Source organism: Pteropus medius, unplaced genomic scaffold, assembly GCF_902729225.1.
Source record: "Pteropus medius unplaced genomic scaffold, Ma_sr-lr_union100, whole genome shotgun sequence".
NCBI classification, from domain to species: Eukaryota; Metazoa; Chordata; class Mammalia; order Chiroptera; family Pteropodidae; genus Pteropus; species Pteropus medius.
Genome location: NW_024351730.1, coordinates 38,868,219 through 38,886,984, shown reverse-complemented (window position 1 = coordinate 38,886,984; position 18,766 = coordinate 38,868,219). Strand labels below are relative to the sequence as shown.

Genomic DNA, 18,766 nt, shown 5'->3' with positions numbered 1-18,766 from the left:
TTTGTCGAAATTCTTTTTTCATGCAAATTTTAAATGACTAAAACAGATTTTCATGTCTTCCTTCTGATGGGAGCAAGCAGGTGGTTTTGCTGATTTTTTGTAAAAGAATGTCTTTGAAGTCAGTACTAAATAAATACAAAAATACCCAGAGAGTCTGTATTCCACTCCATATGCCCGGATTGTTTATAACACTTGATAAGCTTAACTCTTTTATCTAATTCCATACTATTCAAAAAAATTGGTTATTCCTAAATCACAGCTGTCTGCTACAATAATAGCATCACACTGTCACATTTAACAAGATTAATAACCTGTGAGAGCTTCGCTAAAACTTTCTCCTGTGTTCTCCTGTGGCACATCAATTATTGGTCTTTATGTTGAAAAGCACAATTTCACTTCACTAGAAATCCTCAGTGAAGGAATTCAGGATAATACCAGTGCTCATAACCACCCTCAAAATAATATAACTCTAGCATCTGATAAAGTTTTCTCCATGGCTCACTGGAAAACATGTATTATTTAGCGTTTCAGTAACTAGACTCAAAATCAAGGAACCAAAGGTTATTTTTAAGTACATTTAACACTAAAGTATGTTTATAAACAGTGCTCTGTCCATGTGTTTGCAATGGCTTTGGCACATGTTTAATGAGTCTTCCTCCCTTCCCCTCTGGGGATGCTTCAGACTCATCTCCGAATGTTCCAGCCTGCCAGAGCACTCCAAGATATGGATGAGTTTACACGCTTAGAGGATGGATGCACAGAATGTAGAATAGGATATGAATCAGGAAAGGCCAGGCCCACCCCACTCATTTCCTCCATCTGAACAGCTCCTTTGCAGACCTTAGGTTTCACCATTACATCCTGAGAGTCTCGCTGCATGTGGATTTATTCAAATAGCATCCCATCATCCTTATTAACAAAGATGCGCAGCACAGTTAGGCATCTCAACTAGATCAACTTGTATCACTTCTGTATACAGAAAACTTGATTCTTCAGAAAGCTATCTTTTCTCTCATCAAAATGAGAGAACATTGTATGTGGGTTTGTCATGGAGAAAACTCACGATGCTTTAAAACTCATACAGAGAGAAATAATAGTATTTATGCAAACGTCAGTACATCACGAATAAATGAAATAATCTTATCCACTATGCAGGCTAAATGTTAACCCACTCAATATATTTTGTAAGTGGCAACATCAAATTAGAAAAAAAGGAACAGATAATTCACCATAGCTCCATGTAAATTATTGCAGTGAGGCGCCATTCCTATCATCATCAGAACAAAAAAGAAGACTATCTGGAGTTTTGGCAAAAAAGAGAAGTCTATTTAGAGGTTGGTGATAGCGTGTAGTTACCTCAAGCCTTACCTCATCACTACTCCATCGGTTGGGGAATGAGGGACGTAGCTTTTTGATGCACACGATCTCTCTCATGTCCTCGTAAGAGGGATCACTGGGCACTAGATCATGATAGGGAAGCTGGTATTCTTCCACTATACCTGAAAATATGGTTTTATTATTTTTTTCTGTGAAGTGGAAATAAAAGTCTAACATACAAATTGTTCTCGAAAAAGTTCTATCAGTACTAAAGACAAGTTCAGGCTGAAAAATACCAAAAAAAAATAGTGGAAAAAAGGAGTCCAAATGACCCTTAATCTGATTTTTTAAATGACTAGAAAGCCTATCGAAACATATTATTATAGGTCTTCAAGCCTTTTTTCTCATTTCCAAAAAACAAAGTAAAACAAGATCTCAAATTTATTTCCTATTTTATGAAGGCTCCTGTATGCCAAATTAAAAAAAAAAAAAAAACTATATTAAATCTCAACACGAATTTGGCAGACACATCCCAAACTCATATTGCATAATATGTGATTGTTTCTATTATTGCAGTTGAGATTATGAATTTCATAATAAATTTGGCAGTGTATTTTACTTGAAAAAATGTCAGATTTACATTTTTTTCTGCTTAATCTTAAGACTATGTTTTTATACATTTAAAATTTTGAAAATCATACACACCTAAAAGTATTAACCATGATTTTTTAGGCACAGAACTGTCTGATTTTTATTCTTTTAATTTTCTGTACTTATCCAAACTTTCTACGTGGACTACATAACTATTAGAAAAAATATATATTGTTAAAAGAAGGATTAGGAAATACAAATTGATATCATTTTTAGGGAAATGACATTTATCATGCTGAATTCTATTTCATTTTTCCTAGTATATAATTTCTACCTTTTTCCTCTTATCCTTTAAAAAAGCAAGCTACTTACAGCTTCATTCGTACCCCATCTGATTAACTCCTCACAATAATTATAAGTAGGCTGTCCTCAGAGGACACTGCTGTGAACAATCTTTCTGGAGCACTTTTGCTCCCTTATCCTAAATCATCTTTTATAGAAATGTCACTGCTTTTAACCTGAACAATATGATACCACCAGGTTGGCAGATTATCCAATGCATCATTAAATTCACTGGGGATTTATTCTGACAAAATCTGGAGTTCTGTATTATGCCATTTAAAAAGTAAATTCAAACGCATATATAAAGGATCAGAAGGTTCAAAAATTTCCTCAGACCATTCCAACTCACCACATATTCTGTCCCCTGCTGAGACTCTAGAGCATAATTATATGTATTATTTATATTAATATTTCCTTCCATTGTGTTTCACCTCTATGTGAGATAATAAAAACACAGGGTCTAACACATAGGGGATGCTCACTTCATTTCTAATTCTCAAGACAATGGCTCAGAAACATCTTGAGGGCAAGGACCGTGTCCATCTTATTCATCTCATATTTTCTCAGTGCCTAACACTGGTGTCATTGCCTGGCTGGACTGATGCATCGACGCTGGGGTAGATGTATATATTACAACAGGCACAGAGCTAATAATATAAAATTATGAATTAACCAAAGTCTATCTTTGAACTATAGGCCTTATTTCTTTCTCATTATCATGCGATTACATTATCAAAATGTCCACGTTAGCTGCCATTAATTGTTCCTGAAAACTGAAAACTTTCTCTCTTCCAAAGTTTGAAAGACCTTCATTTGGATGCATCTACTTCACTCCAAACTACCTGAACTAGAAAGATTAGCCCAAAACTTCTAACATCTTCATAAAGGAAAGAGTTGAAGAATAGAATTTTGTGTGCTTTGCCTCTTTGGAAAAGAAAGTCATTTGTTGAGAGCCTATTATATACCAAGCCTGGAGGTAGGTATGCTATTTATCTTTTCTATTTTTATTAAAGTATAGTTGACATACAATATTTTATTAGTTTCAGGTGTAGAACATAGTAATTCAACATTTATATAACATTAAATTTTTACAAGCACGTTTATGAGACAGCATTATTATCCACACTGTATAGATGGGGAAACTTGGTTTTGAGGGATTAAGTTACTAGCCCAAGGCCATAGAGTTGGTAGGTGATAGAGCTGGGACTCACATCTCTGACAAATACATGAAAATCTCATACAGAGACAAGGGAACAGTTTAGTGCCACCAGTCTAGCAGATTACCTAATGCATCATTAAATTCACTAGGGATTTACTCTGACAAAATCTGGAGTCTGTATTATGCCATTTAAAAAGTAAACTCAAACGCATATGTAACCATAAAGGACCAGAAGGTTCAAAAGTTTTTTCAGACCATTCCAACTCACCATGTTTTCTGTCCCCTGTTGAGACTGCAGAGCATAATTACATGTATTATCTATATTAAAATTTCCTTCCATTTGAGAGATTCCTTCCTCTCAAATCTCCAGAGGCAAAGACATCCCTAGCAAATCAAGAAATACTTCCCTTGTTTTTATGCTGAGAATCATTTCTCCTATATTCCAGCCCCCAGGCTTTCAAATACAGGAGTCTTGTGGCCCTATTTGCTTTAGATGTTCAGGAGAACATAATTAGAAAAGTTATCTTATACTCTACTACTCCTATAAACCTATCTCAAATAAGTATAAACATATTAGCAAAAAATAAGCTCATCAGCTCTTTAAAAAAATAAATTCAAGGCATAGGCAGTTAGTTAATATAAATTATATTAATTTATATCTTGGTTACTTCTTTTCTTTTTCATAATTGTGATGGGAGATTTATTCAATATCTGGCTAGGAAAAGTTTCCTACATTAACTTTCCTTTTGGACAAAGAGTTCTATCACTTCAGAGAGAATGCGTTCTATTTTAAATTAAGCTTATGACAGGCTCAGAATTCCCAGAGTGATTAGAAGGCATAACATCACTGAAGATGATCTTTCTACAAAAGTGTGAATGCCTAGTTATTAACTGTTTCTCCTTATGTTTAAATAAGTTAAGTTTCTACCAACCAAAATGAAAATTTTAAGTAGCAGCTAACGTGTACTGAGTGTACTCTATAGACCAGGAAGTTAGAATTCTCTTTACAATCATTGAAAACTCACAACTGTCTGAGGTTGATATAATAATTTGCCTCCTTCTTAAGATGAGAAAATTGACACAAAGAAAAGTTTAGTAATTTGTCGAAGAATAAATACCAATACTAGTTAAGTACAGGCTACACTTTCAGAATCTTGGGCAAGCTTGAGCTTTCAAGTAGGCGAGTTTAACTTGAGGAACAGCAGAAGCATCAAGGTTTCTTCACAAGCACAACCATGAGTAGAACCATAAACACAGTACTTGATACTAAAGAGTCTAAGACTCCACTCCACAGATGGTGGAGCCTACTCAAAGACATATTAAGTAGCAGTAAGCAAAATACTACAAGCCATAACACCTCAGGATATTTAAGAATGTCTTCTTATTCAGTTAGTTTTACTAGGAAATCCTTATGTTTGTAGAAAAATTATCATAACCAATATATCATTTATGTTTTAATTTCCTTTTGAGGTAAACTGATATTTTCAAACTGCTTTATGAGGAAGTTTTATATAAAGTCAATAAGTAGGGCGATTAAAGAATGAGTATCCCACCCCACACTTATATCTCTGACTTCATCTGCACAAAGGAAGACACAGGAAATGGGGCATTGGAGTTGGGGATGAGGCTCAGAAGGTTGGTAAGAAGAAGCTGGAAGCGGCAAGGAAGGAAGGTGACTTGATGGAGCAACTGCTGGAGGAAGAGCTTAAGAGAGAAACTAGACAACACATATAGTAGAAGGTGTTGACCTTTGAAAAGGCAGAGGAAGTTGACAATGTTTCTACAAGAGATTTCGCAGTAGTAGGTGGAGGAAGGAGGCAGTCAAAGATAATTCTAAGATGTGAAATATCATTTCCTGGGAGAATTGTGACTGCATAAACAGAAATAAAGAGAAAAATAAAATCTGTTTTTTGTGGAAAAAATGATAACTTTGACTTCCAGTCAGAAACAAAGAATCTGTAATAGCTCCAACAGTATCACTGTTACTTACCTCCTGATACACATCTCCTAGCAACCTCCCAAAGGATGAGTCCAAAACTGTACATGTCGGCCATGATGTAAGACTGAAAGTGATTTCTATTCAAGCTCTCGTCCAACACTTCCGGAGGCATATAGCGTTTGGTGCCAACTCTAGTGTTGGGTGGTATGTCAACTTCATTTGTATCACTAAGGAAAAAGTAAAGCAGAAGGCTATCAGCATTAAAGAGGACCAACAAATAAATCAAGGTGAGTCCTGAACCAAGGCTTTAGTAAAAGGTCAGGGAGGATATATTCCTTCAGGGAATAGCATTTCCTTGAAAAACATGTCTTGCCAAAAGTTATATTAAATATTCATAGGTAAAATCCCAATGAAGATGACATTAAATAAGAACAAAGCTGCAAAATATAAGACTGTATTACCACTAGATCAAGTACAAACTCAAAATAATTTCTAAATATCTACTTATTAAACGTCTAAAAAGTATCTTCCTTCTCTTCTTTTAATGGCTTTGCTCTTAAAATTGGCGTGTGCACATACCAATTTAGACTGTTTGAGACAGTATTTTTTTAACCTAAGTGTTGTGAGGCTTTTAGATCTACAAACACATAAAAAATGAGGAGCAGGGAGAAGAGGTCCAGCAAAGATTTGCAAACGTTTTACTTTGATAAGCAGGGACCTATATAAAAAGCTTTCTACTATCACTATCATTTCATGAATCAAATAAGATATATTTTAATAAAAGGAGGAAAAATAATTTAATATCTTTAGTTTTATGAAAATTTCACAACATGTTCCGTTGTTATTAGTTCCCCTAGACTTGGAGGAAATTCATGCTGGATGGTCACCAAACTACAGACTGGCAGTTGAGAACCACTGCCTCAGTGCAGTGAGCTGGAGATGAAGTTATGAGACCATGTTTCAAAGTGGTTGAACTACTATTGCTTAATAGGTTGATGATTAAATAAGATGAGAGGTGTAAAATCACTGCCAGCACAGAACTAAGCACATAACAGGTTAAACAAGGAGCACCTGCATAGAAACTAGTGACACTAAGAAGAGCAATAAATTCCAGCTTTGATAGATGAAGTAACCATAAAACAGAAAAGGTACAAAAACTCTGTTATTAAACTGAAGTTTGTGGAAAATCTTGGATAAACTTTCTTATCTCCTGATCCTCAAGAAAGCATTTTTTTTCTTTTTGTCACACTCATTGACTCTCGAGTACGTACATGTTTTTTCTCCTCAATATTGAAAAGAGGTGTTTCGACTATCACCTTTATCATGCTGAGTTACAGACAATACTAAATTTACTAAAATACTAATGGTTTTTGGAAAAAAACCCTCTGGATTTGAACTTACTGCCTCAATCTCTATCTTCTAAAACATAAAATATGTAGTATCATTTGGAAAAACTTGAAGGGTGGCAGATATCCCTCTGTATATTTCAAAGTATTTACATTGACTAAAACTTACAAACACAAAGCTTCTTTTTAAGAACCTTTTTAAACTCACTTCCAGCTAAAATCTTTAATCTAATTGCAGCAGACTTGTCACCAGTGTGCTCATTAGGTCTCTTATGATCTCCTAGGAGCTACGACTCTGAAGGAGCCTCTTTTCCTAAAATAAAAGTAGACATGTAAATTTTTTTAAATGAAAAAAAGAAAAAAAAAAAAAGCTCAACAACTGGTATTCCTTACTATCAGTAAATGTAAGTCTAAGTGTTCTGGACTCTTTCCTGACTAGGAAAAGAGGTTAAAACATGAATTCTTAATATTTACCCACACGGTTTAACAGGAAAATGTCATTTATGTACCAAAATTGTAAATGGTAAGGAAGGAAAGTGAGTTGAAAAGGGGCTTAATTATAAATTGGAAAAAATATCAGATTTTGCAAACACTCCACCTTCAATGATAAAGTTCTCTCCTCCTCTTCTACCAACTGAAAACACCTCTCCTGTGCACACAGTAGGTATTTCATTAATGTGTTACATGCGCATTTTAATTTATAATTTTGAATCATTAGAGAAAGACAGTGGTGGCCCCAAGTAGGGGGTTTGCAGATGGCAAGAAGCTGGTAAAGGGCCTAAATGATATTTCAGAATATGTACTGGGAAATGAAACCAAGAACAGGCTCAGCATGGTCCTGACAGGAGTGCTGTTAGATAAGAGATATACTCTGACCACAGTTGATAAAGATTTTAGACATTTCCTTTGCATTATTACTCTTAGCTCCTTAATGTTTCATCTGGATTTTGGGGGTCAGGAAGAGCTAATGGAATGTGTGACATTGAAACATCTATGGGAAAACTGAAAGGTAATTGTTACCTAATGATAGAATCAATTTAAGATTTATAAAGGCCAGACTATATATAGTTTATCCCTAAACTCTCATTCTCTCAAACACTGAATAAAATACAATCAAGTTTTTGTTGTTGTTGTTGTTGTTGTTGTTGTTGTTGTTGTTGTTTGGTGCATTGAATCTCAAAAAAGAGCCCCTTAACATAAGTCACGAATACTCAGCACTACTACCTCTCCTCCACCTTGCTCTCCCCACCCAAGGAGTTTTCCCTCACTGTATCGGAATAAACGTCCTCATCTGGTAGCATCCGATTACGTATCTGTCTTCGAACCTCAGATTGTAAGCTTTTTTCAGCCCTGAGCATCCCTCATAACCATTTGGTATGTCCCTAAAGAGTATGGCCCTGATCCATCTCCATTTACACTGTGCCTTGCACATGGTAGTTAAGTAATATACTTTAAATGAAAGAAGAAAAAAGCCTGTTTACAGTAAGCTCCACTTTGGATAATTTAAAGAGAAATGTAAAAATCTCTATTCGTACAGCTCATAAAATAAGACATTATCGATATCTAGGAGAATAAACAGAATTTTGTTAAGCAAATTAATTTTGTAAAAGATTACTAGTAACCTAATAACAAATGCCTTTAGCACTGCATTTAAACAATAAGCATGCCCATTATAAGTAATTCGTATCTGATACTATAAATTATCAGATCCTCTAAGACATAGAGCTCTGCCCCTTCTTCCCTCAGGAATGTGTCTATATTTGAAAGTAATTAAACCACATTTCCCTCTCAGGTTTTCAGAAACATCATCTTACCTGTCCTAAATAAGAGCAGAGAAAAACTGAGTTGTTAATCTTCAAGGCTACAAACAGAAATTAAAGTGACTGAACACTGGGGCACCAAAAATAAAAGAAGAGATGGAAGTAGAGTCGGATGGTATAGAGATGTAACGATAGAGGATGAAGTAACTGAAGAAAAGGGCCAAGAAGAAAGGAGGAAACGGAAAAGGTCAGGATGCCTTCGGCTCTCCCTGGCTTTCTTTTCCATGGAGGGGTGGGGTAGGATAAGAAATAAAGTTGGCAGGAAAAAATGGATATGCATAAGAGGAGGCGGAGTCAGAAAAAAGAACTTCAAACCCAAAACATAGTCACTGCAGGGGCTACGTACATATGTAGTCGAATGATAAAATCATATTCAGGAAAGACAATATCAACTTCCAGATACCGGTTACTTCTGCAGAGGATACAGGGGCATAAAACAGGGAGGAGCGTGCAGCAGGGCTATCTTCAACATTATACTTCTTTTAAAAAGAAAGACCAGATAAAATAAGGAAATTGAAAATGTTGGTAAATGTTACACTTTTCTATATGTTTAAAATATATTATAATTAAATATGTTGTAAATAAAAAAATAAAAATATATAATTTACTGAGTAGGAAATGAACAGTAACTTGGGAGGTAAGGGGTAAGGGATAAGTCAGCGAGGGAGAAGAGGGGTTCTCCCCTCTGGCCTAGGGTCATGACAAGATCTTAACCCTCTGTAGGAAAAAAATCAGGAAAAATGTTCTGGTAGCATCAATTTTCTAACTAAATTTTATGCACTACCCTACAATATATCCCATTCATGTCTTCAACCTCGAGCTGAAAATGTTTGGGGAAGAAGAGCCAGCAGCTATATCAAGTGGAAAAGGTACCACAAATATCAAAGGTTTAAGGCTGAAGGCAAAGAGGAAAAGAAGCTCCTTGGGGTTCTCATATTCACTGTGAATGACACTGAGCTCCCTACTGTATTGGGTAGGAATGAGGATGACAAAGTCTAACTTGATTTTAATTTTAAAATGCAAGGTGCCCTCAGCTGGGGCTGCATAAAGAGGCATGAACATCAAGTTCGTATTTCTGGCCAAAGTCCCCTGGAAGACAGCGGTATGATATAGAAAATGCCAGCACAGTGGACTAAGAGGTCTACACTGATGACCAAAAGGCTTCCTAAGTGCACGCACACTTTGAGTGGCGCTTCTCACCTAGGACACAAAGGTGAGAGAGAGTTCTCAAGGTCACTGCTTCAGGCAGGAGGAAAGAAACAACGACACTGATACTGTGAGACAAAGAGAGACTGAGGGGAGGAAAAAATACAAAACTAAGATGTTTCTCTCCTCTTCTGCAGTTTCCAGGGAGGGGCTTACTAGGGAAGGGATGGTGAAAGCAATGCACCCTGCTGGGAGAGGCATGGTACCACTAATATTGTTTGGAATTTTGGCACATGGTGATCGTAATGGGGGTTCATGTCTACAGACAGTGTACCACCTTACTGCCTATACCGGGTGGGCTGCCTGCAGTGTCCCGCTGGTGCTGAGTGGTGTGTGTGCACCTCGGGGTTCAGAGTAACTAGGGGAGGAAATCACATAAGTCCCATTGATGCAGAGAGGCTGAAAGTGGAGCCTCCAGCTAGGAACCTGAACAGGCTGGAGACCGAACCTGAGCACCCCACAGGCAGGACTCAGCAGAGCAGGGCACGCCTTCTACCCTCGGTATCATGCACTGGATGAAGATTTTTATATTGATGGCAGGCAATAAGAGGATTTTAAAAATATAGTACCCGTCTCAACTTTGTTTTATATCAAATATTTTGTCATGATAATTAAGCTTCCTAATTATATACCCACAGTCAGAATTCTTATAAGAAGTGTTACGTAAAGGAAAAAGCCACAGCTGGGTTCAGCACAGTGCACGTTCCCACTAGGCCGTCAGCGGAAGGAAGACTTTCATGAAAGCTGGGGCATTGACAGCCAGCTTGTGGCTCTACCTCATTGAGCCTTTGGGCACATGTGTGGGTCTTCTGCTGGATGTTGCTGATGCCCAAAACAGAGGAAAGAGGAGAGAAGGAGAAAGGGGATAAAGAGATAATAGAGAAAGAAAAGAAGCAAACACTGTACACCTTTAATAAGCTAAAAGCTTTTTAAAACTAAGACCTGAACTTGAAAGAACAGTGAAAGAAGTGCAGGGAGCAGAAGACATGAGAGGGAGGACACTGGCTTGCTTGTGGTTTACAATCGGTGCTTGAAATTAACCACACACGACATATAACGGAGGCTATTAAATCACCTCTTAGACGAAAATGACATGAACAATTCTCACGAGCTTCGAGAAGAGGCTGTGCACACCCCTTCGTGTTTACTGGAACATCTTATAAATAGCTACGGAACTGATGTGCTGCACTGACCTCTGCCTAGTCACATGTTAACCAAAGAGGAAAGTTTTCTGCTGTACTTTTCAACAGGATTCATTACTTCTATAATTAAATCCTGAGAAATCTCAAGGTTTCTTAGAAACAGAACTTCAGAACTGAAAACTCAACAGAAGGCAGATAGGGCTGCAGAAATCTTGACTGGGAGAGCTGACTCAGCCACTAATTAGCTTAGTTCTGTGACTCTGGCAAGTCATTTAGCCATGTCACTTTTTTCAAAAACCACTAAGTATACAAACCAGACACAGTGCTAAAAAGAGTGACATCAGTAAGACTGAGGAAATTTAGTGCCCTCTGGGCTAGGCCACTCTGTCTCCTTTGCGCTTGGACAATTTGACAATCGCCAATTGGGAGATCTGTGTTACAGCCCAGTCTTCATTATAGGCTTTCTATTTAAAATTTAATACCTCAGAGGCCCTAATCCAGGATTTATCTTCCCCCTGAGAAAATATATTATTCTGACACTGAAGGACCAGAGAAGTTGCTTGATCCTCCTGAGTAAAACATGAAAAGCTTTGTTAAGTTCCTTCAAGGGATTTCACGTGTCATTGTTTTCTCCCCACAAGAGAGATCTGGAGGCAAGGTAATGTCTGCCACGACATCAACTGTAGTAAATCTCTGTAGAGCAGGCAATGTATCAGCACTTACATCATTTTCAAGTGAGTGTAGGAAGAAATCAATATAGAGGAAATCTATATTGATTTATATAGATTATATGAGCAGGAAATCTCTAAAGCAAGCCCACTCTCTGTGGCTCTAAACTTTCCTAGGAACCTCCCAGAAATGACTCAAAAGCCTGAGAGAACACTTACCACATAGAAACCAGGGTAAAGATTAAGTTTTCATAGGAAGTTCACATATGAAGGATGAGAACTCAACACTGGGTTAGCTGTGACCCTACACAGATTCTAAATATCTGCGTGTGCACACGCACAGACACACACCCCAAAAATAGGAAAGTCAGGAAAAGAGTGGAAGCCAAAGAAACATATAAAGCAAGGTTTAAAAGCGGGCTCAAAGACTGAGAAGAGCATAGTTCCTTTGAAACATAGCAAATAAAGGTGTAAAAAGGACATACGAAATTATCACATCACATGCAACCTCCATTTAATGGAAGAGGAAACTGAGGCCGATAACGGTCATTGTTTTTACAGCTTCTCTTTAGCCATATAAGGTTTGTGCATCCCACAGCCACCGCAGTTGCACATTTGAGCCATCATCCTCAGATCTTTCCTCTCTTGATGAACTAGTCTTTATATGCCAAATAAATCTCTGAATTATCCCTTAAAGTATTCCCCTCTACTTCCTAGAATCAGAGTTTGCATGGAATTTAGAAGGTCCTTTGGTACATTCCCCTTACATTAATCAGAACTAAGTTTCAGAAATATTATAGACACCCACTTTCCTTATTTCTTTTGAGGTCCATAAAGAAGATGAGTTCTCAATTACTTTTATACAGCCAACATTTATTGATTCAAAACAACGTTAGAATACCTATAATGGATAACTCACTATGTCATGTCAAATGGGAAATACATTAATTAATCTGGCATGGATCCTGCTCTCAAGATGCCCAATGACTAGTGAAAAAGATGATGTATGTACTAAAATAATTATAATATCAGCAGGCAAGGACCAGGGAATTACTGCAGGAGTAAAAAGATGACATCATTATTTCTAGCTGGGGGATGAGTAAAGTGACTTAAAGGTAACTCTGAGATTAAATTAAGGTACATGGAGAAGCAAGGGCCTTCCAAGCTAGAAACTGTGCAGTCAAATGCAAGGCAGTAGCAAACATGGAATATACATGGAAAAAAACACAAGTACTTCGGTTTTGCAAAAGAAAGCATACAAGTTGGAGAGTTTGTGGGATATAAAGCTAGAAAGGTGGATTTAACTCAGAGCATGTAGAATTTCTGCAGCTAAGAAATGTGCTTTTTTTCTTCATCCCACAGTCCATAAGTAATCACTCATTTATCCATTATACAAGATTTTGAAGCAACACCTAAATAATGGGCATCAAGGAAAGGCACTAGGAATGCAAACTTGAGAAAAACATGGTGTCTGCCTTCATGAAGCTTAGTCTCCAATGCAAATGACGAATAAATAGTCAATGATTACTGTAGAACAGTGTGAAAAATGTCATGATAGTATGCACAGGGTCTCACAGGAGAATATAAGAAAACTAACTTTATTTTTAAAGAAGACTAACTTAAAGTCAGACTTGTAAAGGAATAGTAGGTGTTCCAGAGGAAGAAACTGTGCAGATTAGTAGCAGTTATCTAAATAGAAGAGGGGATGTTGGGTATTCAAGTCAGGATAAAAGCATGTTAAAAATACTTGAAGGTGTGACAAAGTATAGTGTTCAGAATATAAACTACATTTTAACCCAAAGCCATAGGAAACCATGAAATTATTCTGATGTCTAAAACTATGCTTCGAGAAAATAAATCTAACAGCATTACATAGAAAAAAATTAAAAATAGGAAAGATGAAGAGGAAGTAATTACAAAATGCTTTACTTTAGAATCTAGAAAAATGATAGAGAGAACTCAAACCGGCCCAGTTCAAGTGGGAATATCATGGGGACATAACTCATTCAGTTGAGCAAACCAAAAACTTAGGAAACAAAGGAAATGTCGAGCATCTCACACTTTACAATGGATCGATCAAAACTGGGAACTAGGAAAGAAAAGCAGATATGGCAGGAAATCTAGCAGTAGGAAAATATTTAAATAGACAGAGGCAGACCCTCTAAAGAGAAAGAAGGTGAACCTGGAATAGAAAGGCACATCATGAAAGCAGAAGGAAGGAAGGCTTAGGTACTGTGGAGAGTGGAATGACAATTAGCCTTGTGGTAACAAACGATCAATAAAGGAGGTTCAGAAGAAAAAGGAGCAGAAATCAAATTATACAATATTATGAATTTACTAGATTGTGAAAGCAGATTACTCTTTAGAACTCTTGAGAAATTAAATGGGAAGGAAAGGAGAGAGGGTGGTAACTTGAGAAACAAAATGGGAAAAATTATTTGGTAAAAGAGACTTGAAAATGGTTGTAAGTTAAAAAAAAGAATTCAGAAGAGATTGAGGATTTAATAATCTTTCTGGGCAGGAGGTTCGCATTTCAAACAAATTTACAGTCCAAATCATTTCCTCCTGCTTTGTTTTTAAAGATCAAGAACTTCAATTTGTCATCCTCTAAATGGTGAAGACCTTCTTGTATTTGGGGCCTATTTTTAAATCACACCTCCTTCTTCCCTTCTGCGTGAAAATACAAATCTACTAGTCCTTCCTCATGAATTTTATTTTCCAAGCTTTTCATCATTTCCATGACTTTCCCTTGTTCCCTGTTCCATATCCTACAGAGTCATCTTTCGAAAAAAATCCACGAGAGGGTCCAAAAATTTAATAAAAGCTAAGCCTAAGATGAGTTTTTTAAAAGGTTATATGATTCCCCTCTATGCCAGTGGTTTACAAACCCATTTTGTTTGGTTGGTTTTGAAAGCAGAAGAATCATTTTTTCCTAATTAAATCATCTGTAAGATAAAAGGGGCTGCTCTAAGGAGAGTGCGGGTAAGCAAAATAATATTCCAACTATTGGGCGTTCCTCCTCTCCATTCTATGGAAGCTACTGACGTCATTCCAAAGAACCTCCAGGGGTCCGAAAACCACTGCTTTATAACATGTACTGATTTATGTGTCCAGGTATTATAATCACTGTTTATGTTACAGTATAACAGTGCTGCACACTGGCTGTGTTTTGTTTATTAGTTTCTAACATTTCTCACAGAACATCTAGGCAAGTTATCTTTCTTCTATCATATAAAAACACTGCCTTTATCACTACGTAATCTGTAGATCTTTCCTAAAACCTTTTCCTACTTATATATGTTATTCAGAATTCTACCACATAATCCCAGATATTAGCTACCTCTTTTCTAAACAGCTTCATGACAGCTAGGATCCTAATGACTCAACTCTATCTTGAAGCCAGGACACTGATAAGCACAGAAACCACAGGACTGACTGAAACACTCTGTATTGCAAATAAAATATTTCTTCTTTTTCCACTCCCAAGAAAGGTCAAAATAAATAAAATTCTTCTTCTACTAAATATCTTTGAAGCACTGAACTACAAAATGTGTAATCTATAAAAAGTCATAGAAAAGAATCATAAAAAGTGTACTTGTTCATCTTGATACTAACCTAATAAATTTAACAGCCAGGCCCAGGTCAGCTATACAGCAAGTTCCATTTTTCTTCACCAGGATGTTCTTACTTTTCAGATCTCGATGGGCAATTGCTGGTTTGCCTTGAGTACTAAAAATTTCAGTGTGTAAATGACATAAGCCACTGACAGAAGAATAGGCTAACTTCAGCATTGATTTAGTATCTAAGGTGGTGGACTTCAGATAATCATAGAGGGAACCATTTTCATGATAGTCTGTGATTAGGTACAACTGTGTCCAGGACCCTGTCCCTTTGATATCTGCTGCGATGAACCCTAAAAGAAAAAAAAAGACAAAAAGGTTTGGAGCTAAGTGTTTTCTGAATATTATCAGGAATAATTCATATCCTCTCTCATTTTCCATCACAGGTGTCTTTTGTTTAGCATTTCATTCAGTTTTCTGATTATGTCTATGTCAGTATGAAATTACTAATACCTATCAGAAGCTATCAAAACAGTGGAAGTAGAGAAAATGTTAAGAGTTTGTATTGAAAACATGATCTCTTTCTAGTCAGTTGTTTATATTTAAATTAATTTTAAGTTAACAGTAAATAACTCATGGTATTATAGTTACATATAAGATACTGTTTACAAAACAGGAACTATAGTTAAAGCATACACTTCAGATTAGCTTACACTCTTGACACTTGAATGATCTAGCTAGGTCATTTCTAACTGGAGAAAATAAAAAGGAAATTGATTATCCATATAAATTCTGGATATAAATAAACCCTGCAAATAAAATTCTTATAACTTTTGACAACAATTAAACAAAAATGTGCTCCTTCAAATCTCTAAGAAACCTTAAGAAATGCTGGAATCACATTTGCATTTCCTGTCCCTCAAGAAAAAAATATTAGAGTGTTCCATTTCCAGCCCAACATTCATTCATAGAAGTACCTTAGTCATTCCTCCTGTGAGGTCTCCCATTAGAAGCTTATGACATTCTTGGGCTCACGCCAAGAAGAAAATGTCTATATATTTCATAATAGGTCTAGACAGATGAGTTAATAGGCAGATGTTAACAGAAAAATAGAGAAAAGCTAGGAAACCTTGAACATTGCTACACAGACTCACCCAAAATGTTTTCATGCCTCATCAACACTGTCTGATATATTTCTGTTTCTCGGAACCAGCTGGCTTCCTCTGTGGTGAAGAACACTTTCACAGCTACCTTTTCGCCACGCCACTTTCCCATCCAAACTTCCCCATAGCGACCTTTTCCAATCTGTTTCACCATCTGAATCTGCTTAGCTATAGTCCTTTGGACCTGTTAAATCCCAAAACACACTGTTAGTATATTCGCAGCACTACAGATTTGTTTAACCTTTTTTTCTCCAGAGAAGAAACAATTACTGCATATAAAATAAAATTAGCCAGTAGTTTTTCTTTACATAGAGAAGTTATTTGTATTTATTTACGAATTTATGCTGTCCTCTTTTAAGATTTGAGATTTGAAATCGATTGTGGATTCTGAATGTTTGAAATATTGCTTCCAAGTTATTAAATATTTCGTTTTATTATTTTTATAAAGAAAAAAAATCTAAATGGGTTCACAGTCGTTGGTAGAAAAGAATACTTTTCACGTCCACCACTACAGTGTGATATCAGATACTCTGAAGAGACTCATGCCTCTATACACCTGGATAAAATACAACAAAACAAAATTGTAATGCATTGTTGGGTACATAAATAAATAAAGCAAATCTACAGGAAGGGAGGGAAGAAAGTAAGGGAGAGAGAGGGAAGGAGGGAAAGAGGAAAGAGGAAAGGAAGGAAGAAAAGAGGAAGGAAAAGAGGGAGAACAGAGTTGAGATCAGAGCAGGGAACAATAATCAGCATATACAAAAGCCAGGTTGCTGTCTAGGCTAAGAATAATACCAGCTCTGGCATCTAGAATCTAAACTTTAATCCCTTTAAAAGTAGAGAATCCTAACGTAGGGCTTCGGCCTTAAGCTGGGACCATTGAATGGTACTAAATTTGTCCTACGATGGTAGTACCCGGGGCATTCAGCAAAATCCTTTCTTAAGGGAATCATTTGCAGAAGGGAATCATTCTACCACTATGGTAAGATACTAAGTACTTTGAAAGAACTCTTGCCACCACACCTGTTAATCAGGGGTAAATCAAAAAGAAATAAAAAACTATAATACATTTTTGTTCTCACAAGTATGGACCAAAAAAGGGGGTTCTAAGGAAAGTAACCTCACAGAGTGATCTGATCATAAATTCCTAACTGGGCAGGTCATGGAGTAGTCACACCCCAGGCGTATAACTTCTTTAGTAAAAGATTTATCTTTGCATTAAGGATTGTTTCTGTGCATCTAGGTTAACACACCTTTGAAATGCCTCTTTTCAGACCCCTCAGAAGCTAAACCACCAGCAGGAGAGCATACCATCTTAGTAACTATCCTGTAATCCAATCCACCCTTGCTTTCTCTCATCTTCATGCACTTTCCCTCCTTAAGTCCAAATGCATAAAAGCAGCTGTAAATTGCCACTCTGAGAAGCACTTTTCTCAGTCTGTTGAGATCTTCCTTCCAGTTATATCCTCTCTTTAGCTCAGATAAATTTTTATAACAATTCTCTACAAGTTTGGACATACTTATGTCAACAAAGAGAATAAAGGAAATCCCTAAGGTGGGGAGAGAGAGAGAGGGGAGGGAGGAAGAGAAGAAAGGGAAGAAAGAAAAGATCCCACAGAATAAATTCCTTAAGACTAAAGAAAACAGCCACTATAAGTGAGAGTCAAGAGAAACCCAAATATATTTAACCCCTTCAGACTACAGATATTGGAATTTTCAGATATAGAATGCTATGGAACAATATATGAAATATGTAAAGAAATAGAAGATGGAATGAAAAATAAGCAAGCAGCAAGAAATTAATGAAAATTATACTCTGAAGTGGAATAGTTAATGTCAGAATCAAAAATGTAAAATGAACAGGTAAAACAACAGATTAGAAATGGAGAGAAAGTTCAACTAAACCATGAGAGAGCTCTGAAGAATTATAGAGTGCAGTAGAGACAAAGAAAAAGAAATTATGAAAGTTAAGTTGCAGAGAGGTTAAATGTCTCTTTATACCTAATCTTTATCCCAACTTCACTTATAATAAAATGTTTTTGTAACAATAGCTACTATTTTTTAAAATTTTACTATAATTATGAAAAAGTCACCACATAATTGACCTCTTTTACCCCATCTACCTCCCCCCTCCCCTCTGGTAACCACTAGTCTATTGTCCATGTCCATGAATCTCTGTTTGTTTGTCCTGTTTGTTTGTTGCTTTTAGGTTTATATCCCACATATAAGTGATATTGCGTGGTTTTCAACTTTTTCTGTCCGACTTTACAATAAAATATTTTAAGAACTCCACAACTGAAAGGGCCAAGTATCAGTGACAATTGACATAATTTAGGAGACATGTAGAAAGAACCTAGCACAGAACTCATAAAATACGATCAGAAAACTGAAATAAACTCTGCAGAAACTTGCTTTGCATCAAGTAAACTTAGTGTTTCTTTTTGTTTTTGCACTTTTAAGGACCATGGGATTACATTGAGTCCACACAAGGTCAGCTAATTAGCGTCCTTAAT

General features: G+C 36.5%; 1 protein-coding gene across 9 annotated transcripts in view; it reads right to left on the bottom strand.

Moving 5' to 3' along the window:
* BMPR1B (bone morphogenetic protein receptor type 1B) overlaps positions 1-18,766 on the bottom strand; it is a 332,744-nt gene that overhangs the window by 4,028 nt on the left and 309,950 nt on the right. For all 9 annotated transcript variants that reach the window (XM_039845744.1, XM_039845752.1, XM_039845745.1 and 6 more), the window contains 4 exons: positions 16,245-16,437; positions 15,146-15,443; positions 5,400-5,575; positions 1,369-1,499 (listed from right to left, as the gene is read on the bottom strand). In XM_039845744.1, the coding sequence (XP_039701678.1) occupies positions 1,369-1,499; positions 5,400-5,575; positions 15,146-15,443; positions 16,245-16,437 (798 nt within the window). The remainder of the gene's footprint in view (positions 1-1,368; positions 1,500-5,399; positions 5,576-15,145; positions 15,444-16,244; positions 16,438-18,766) is intronic.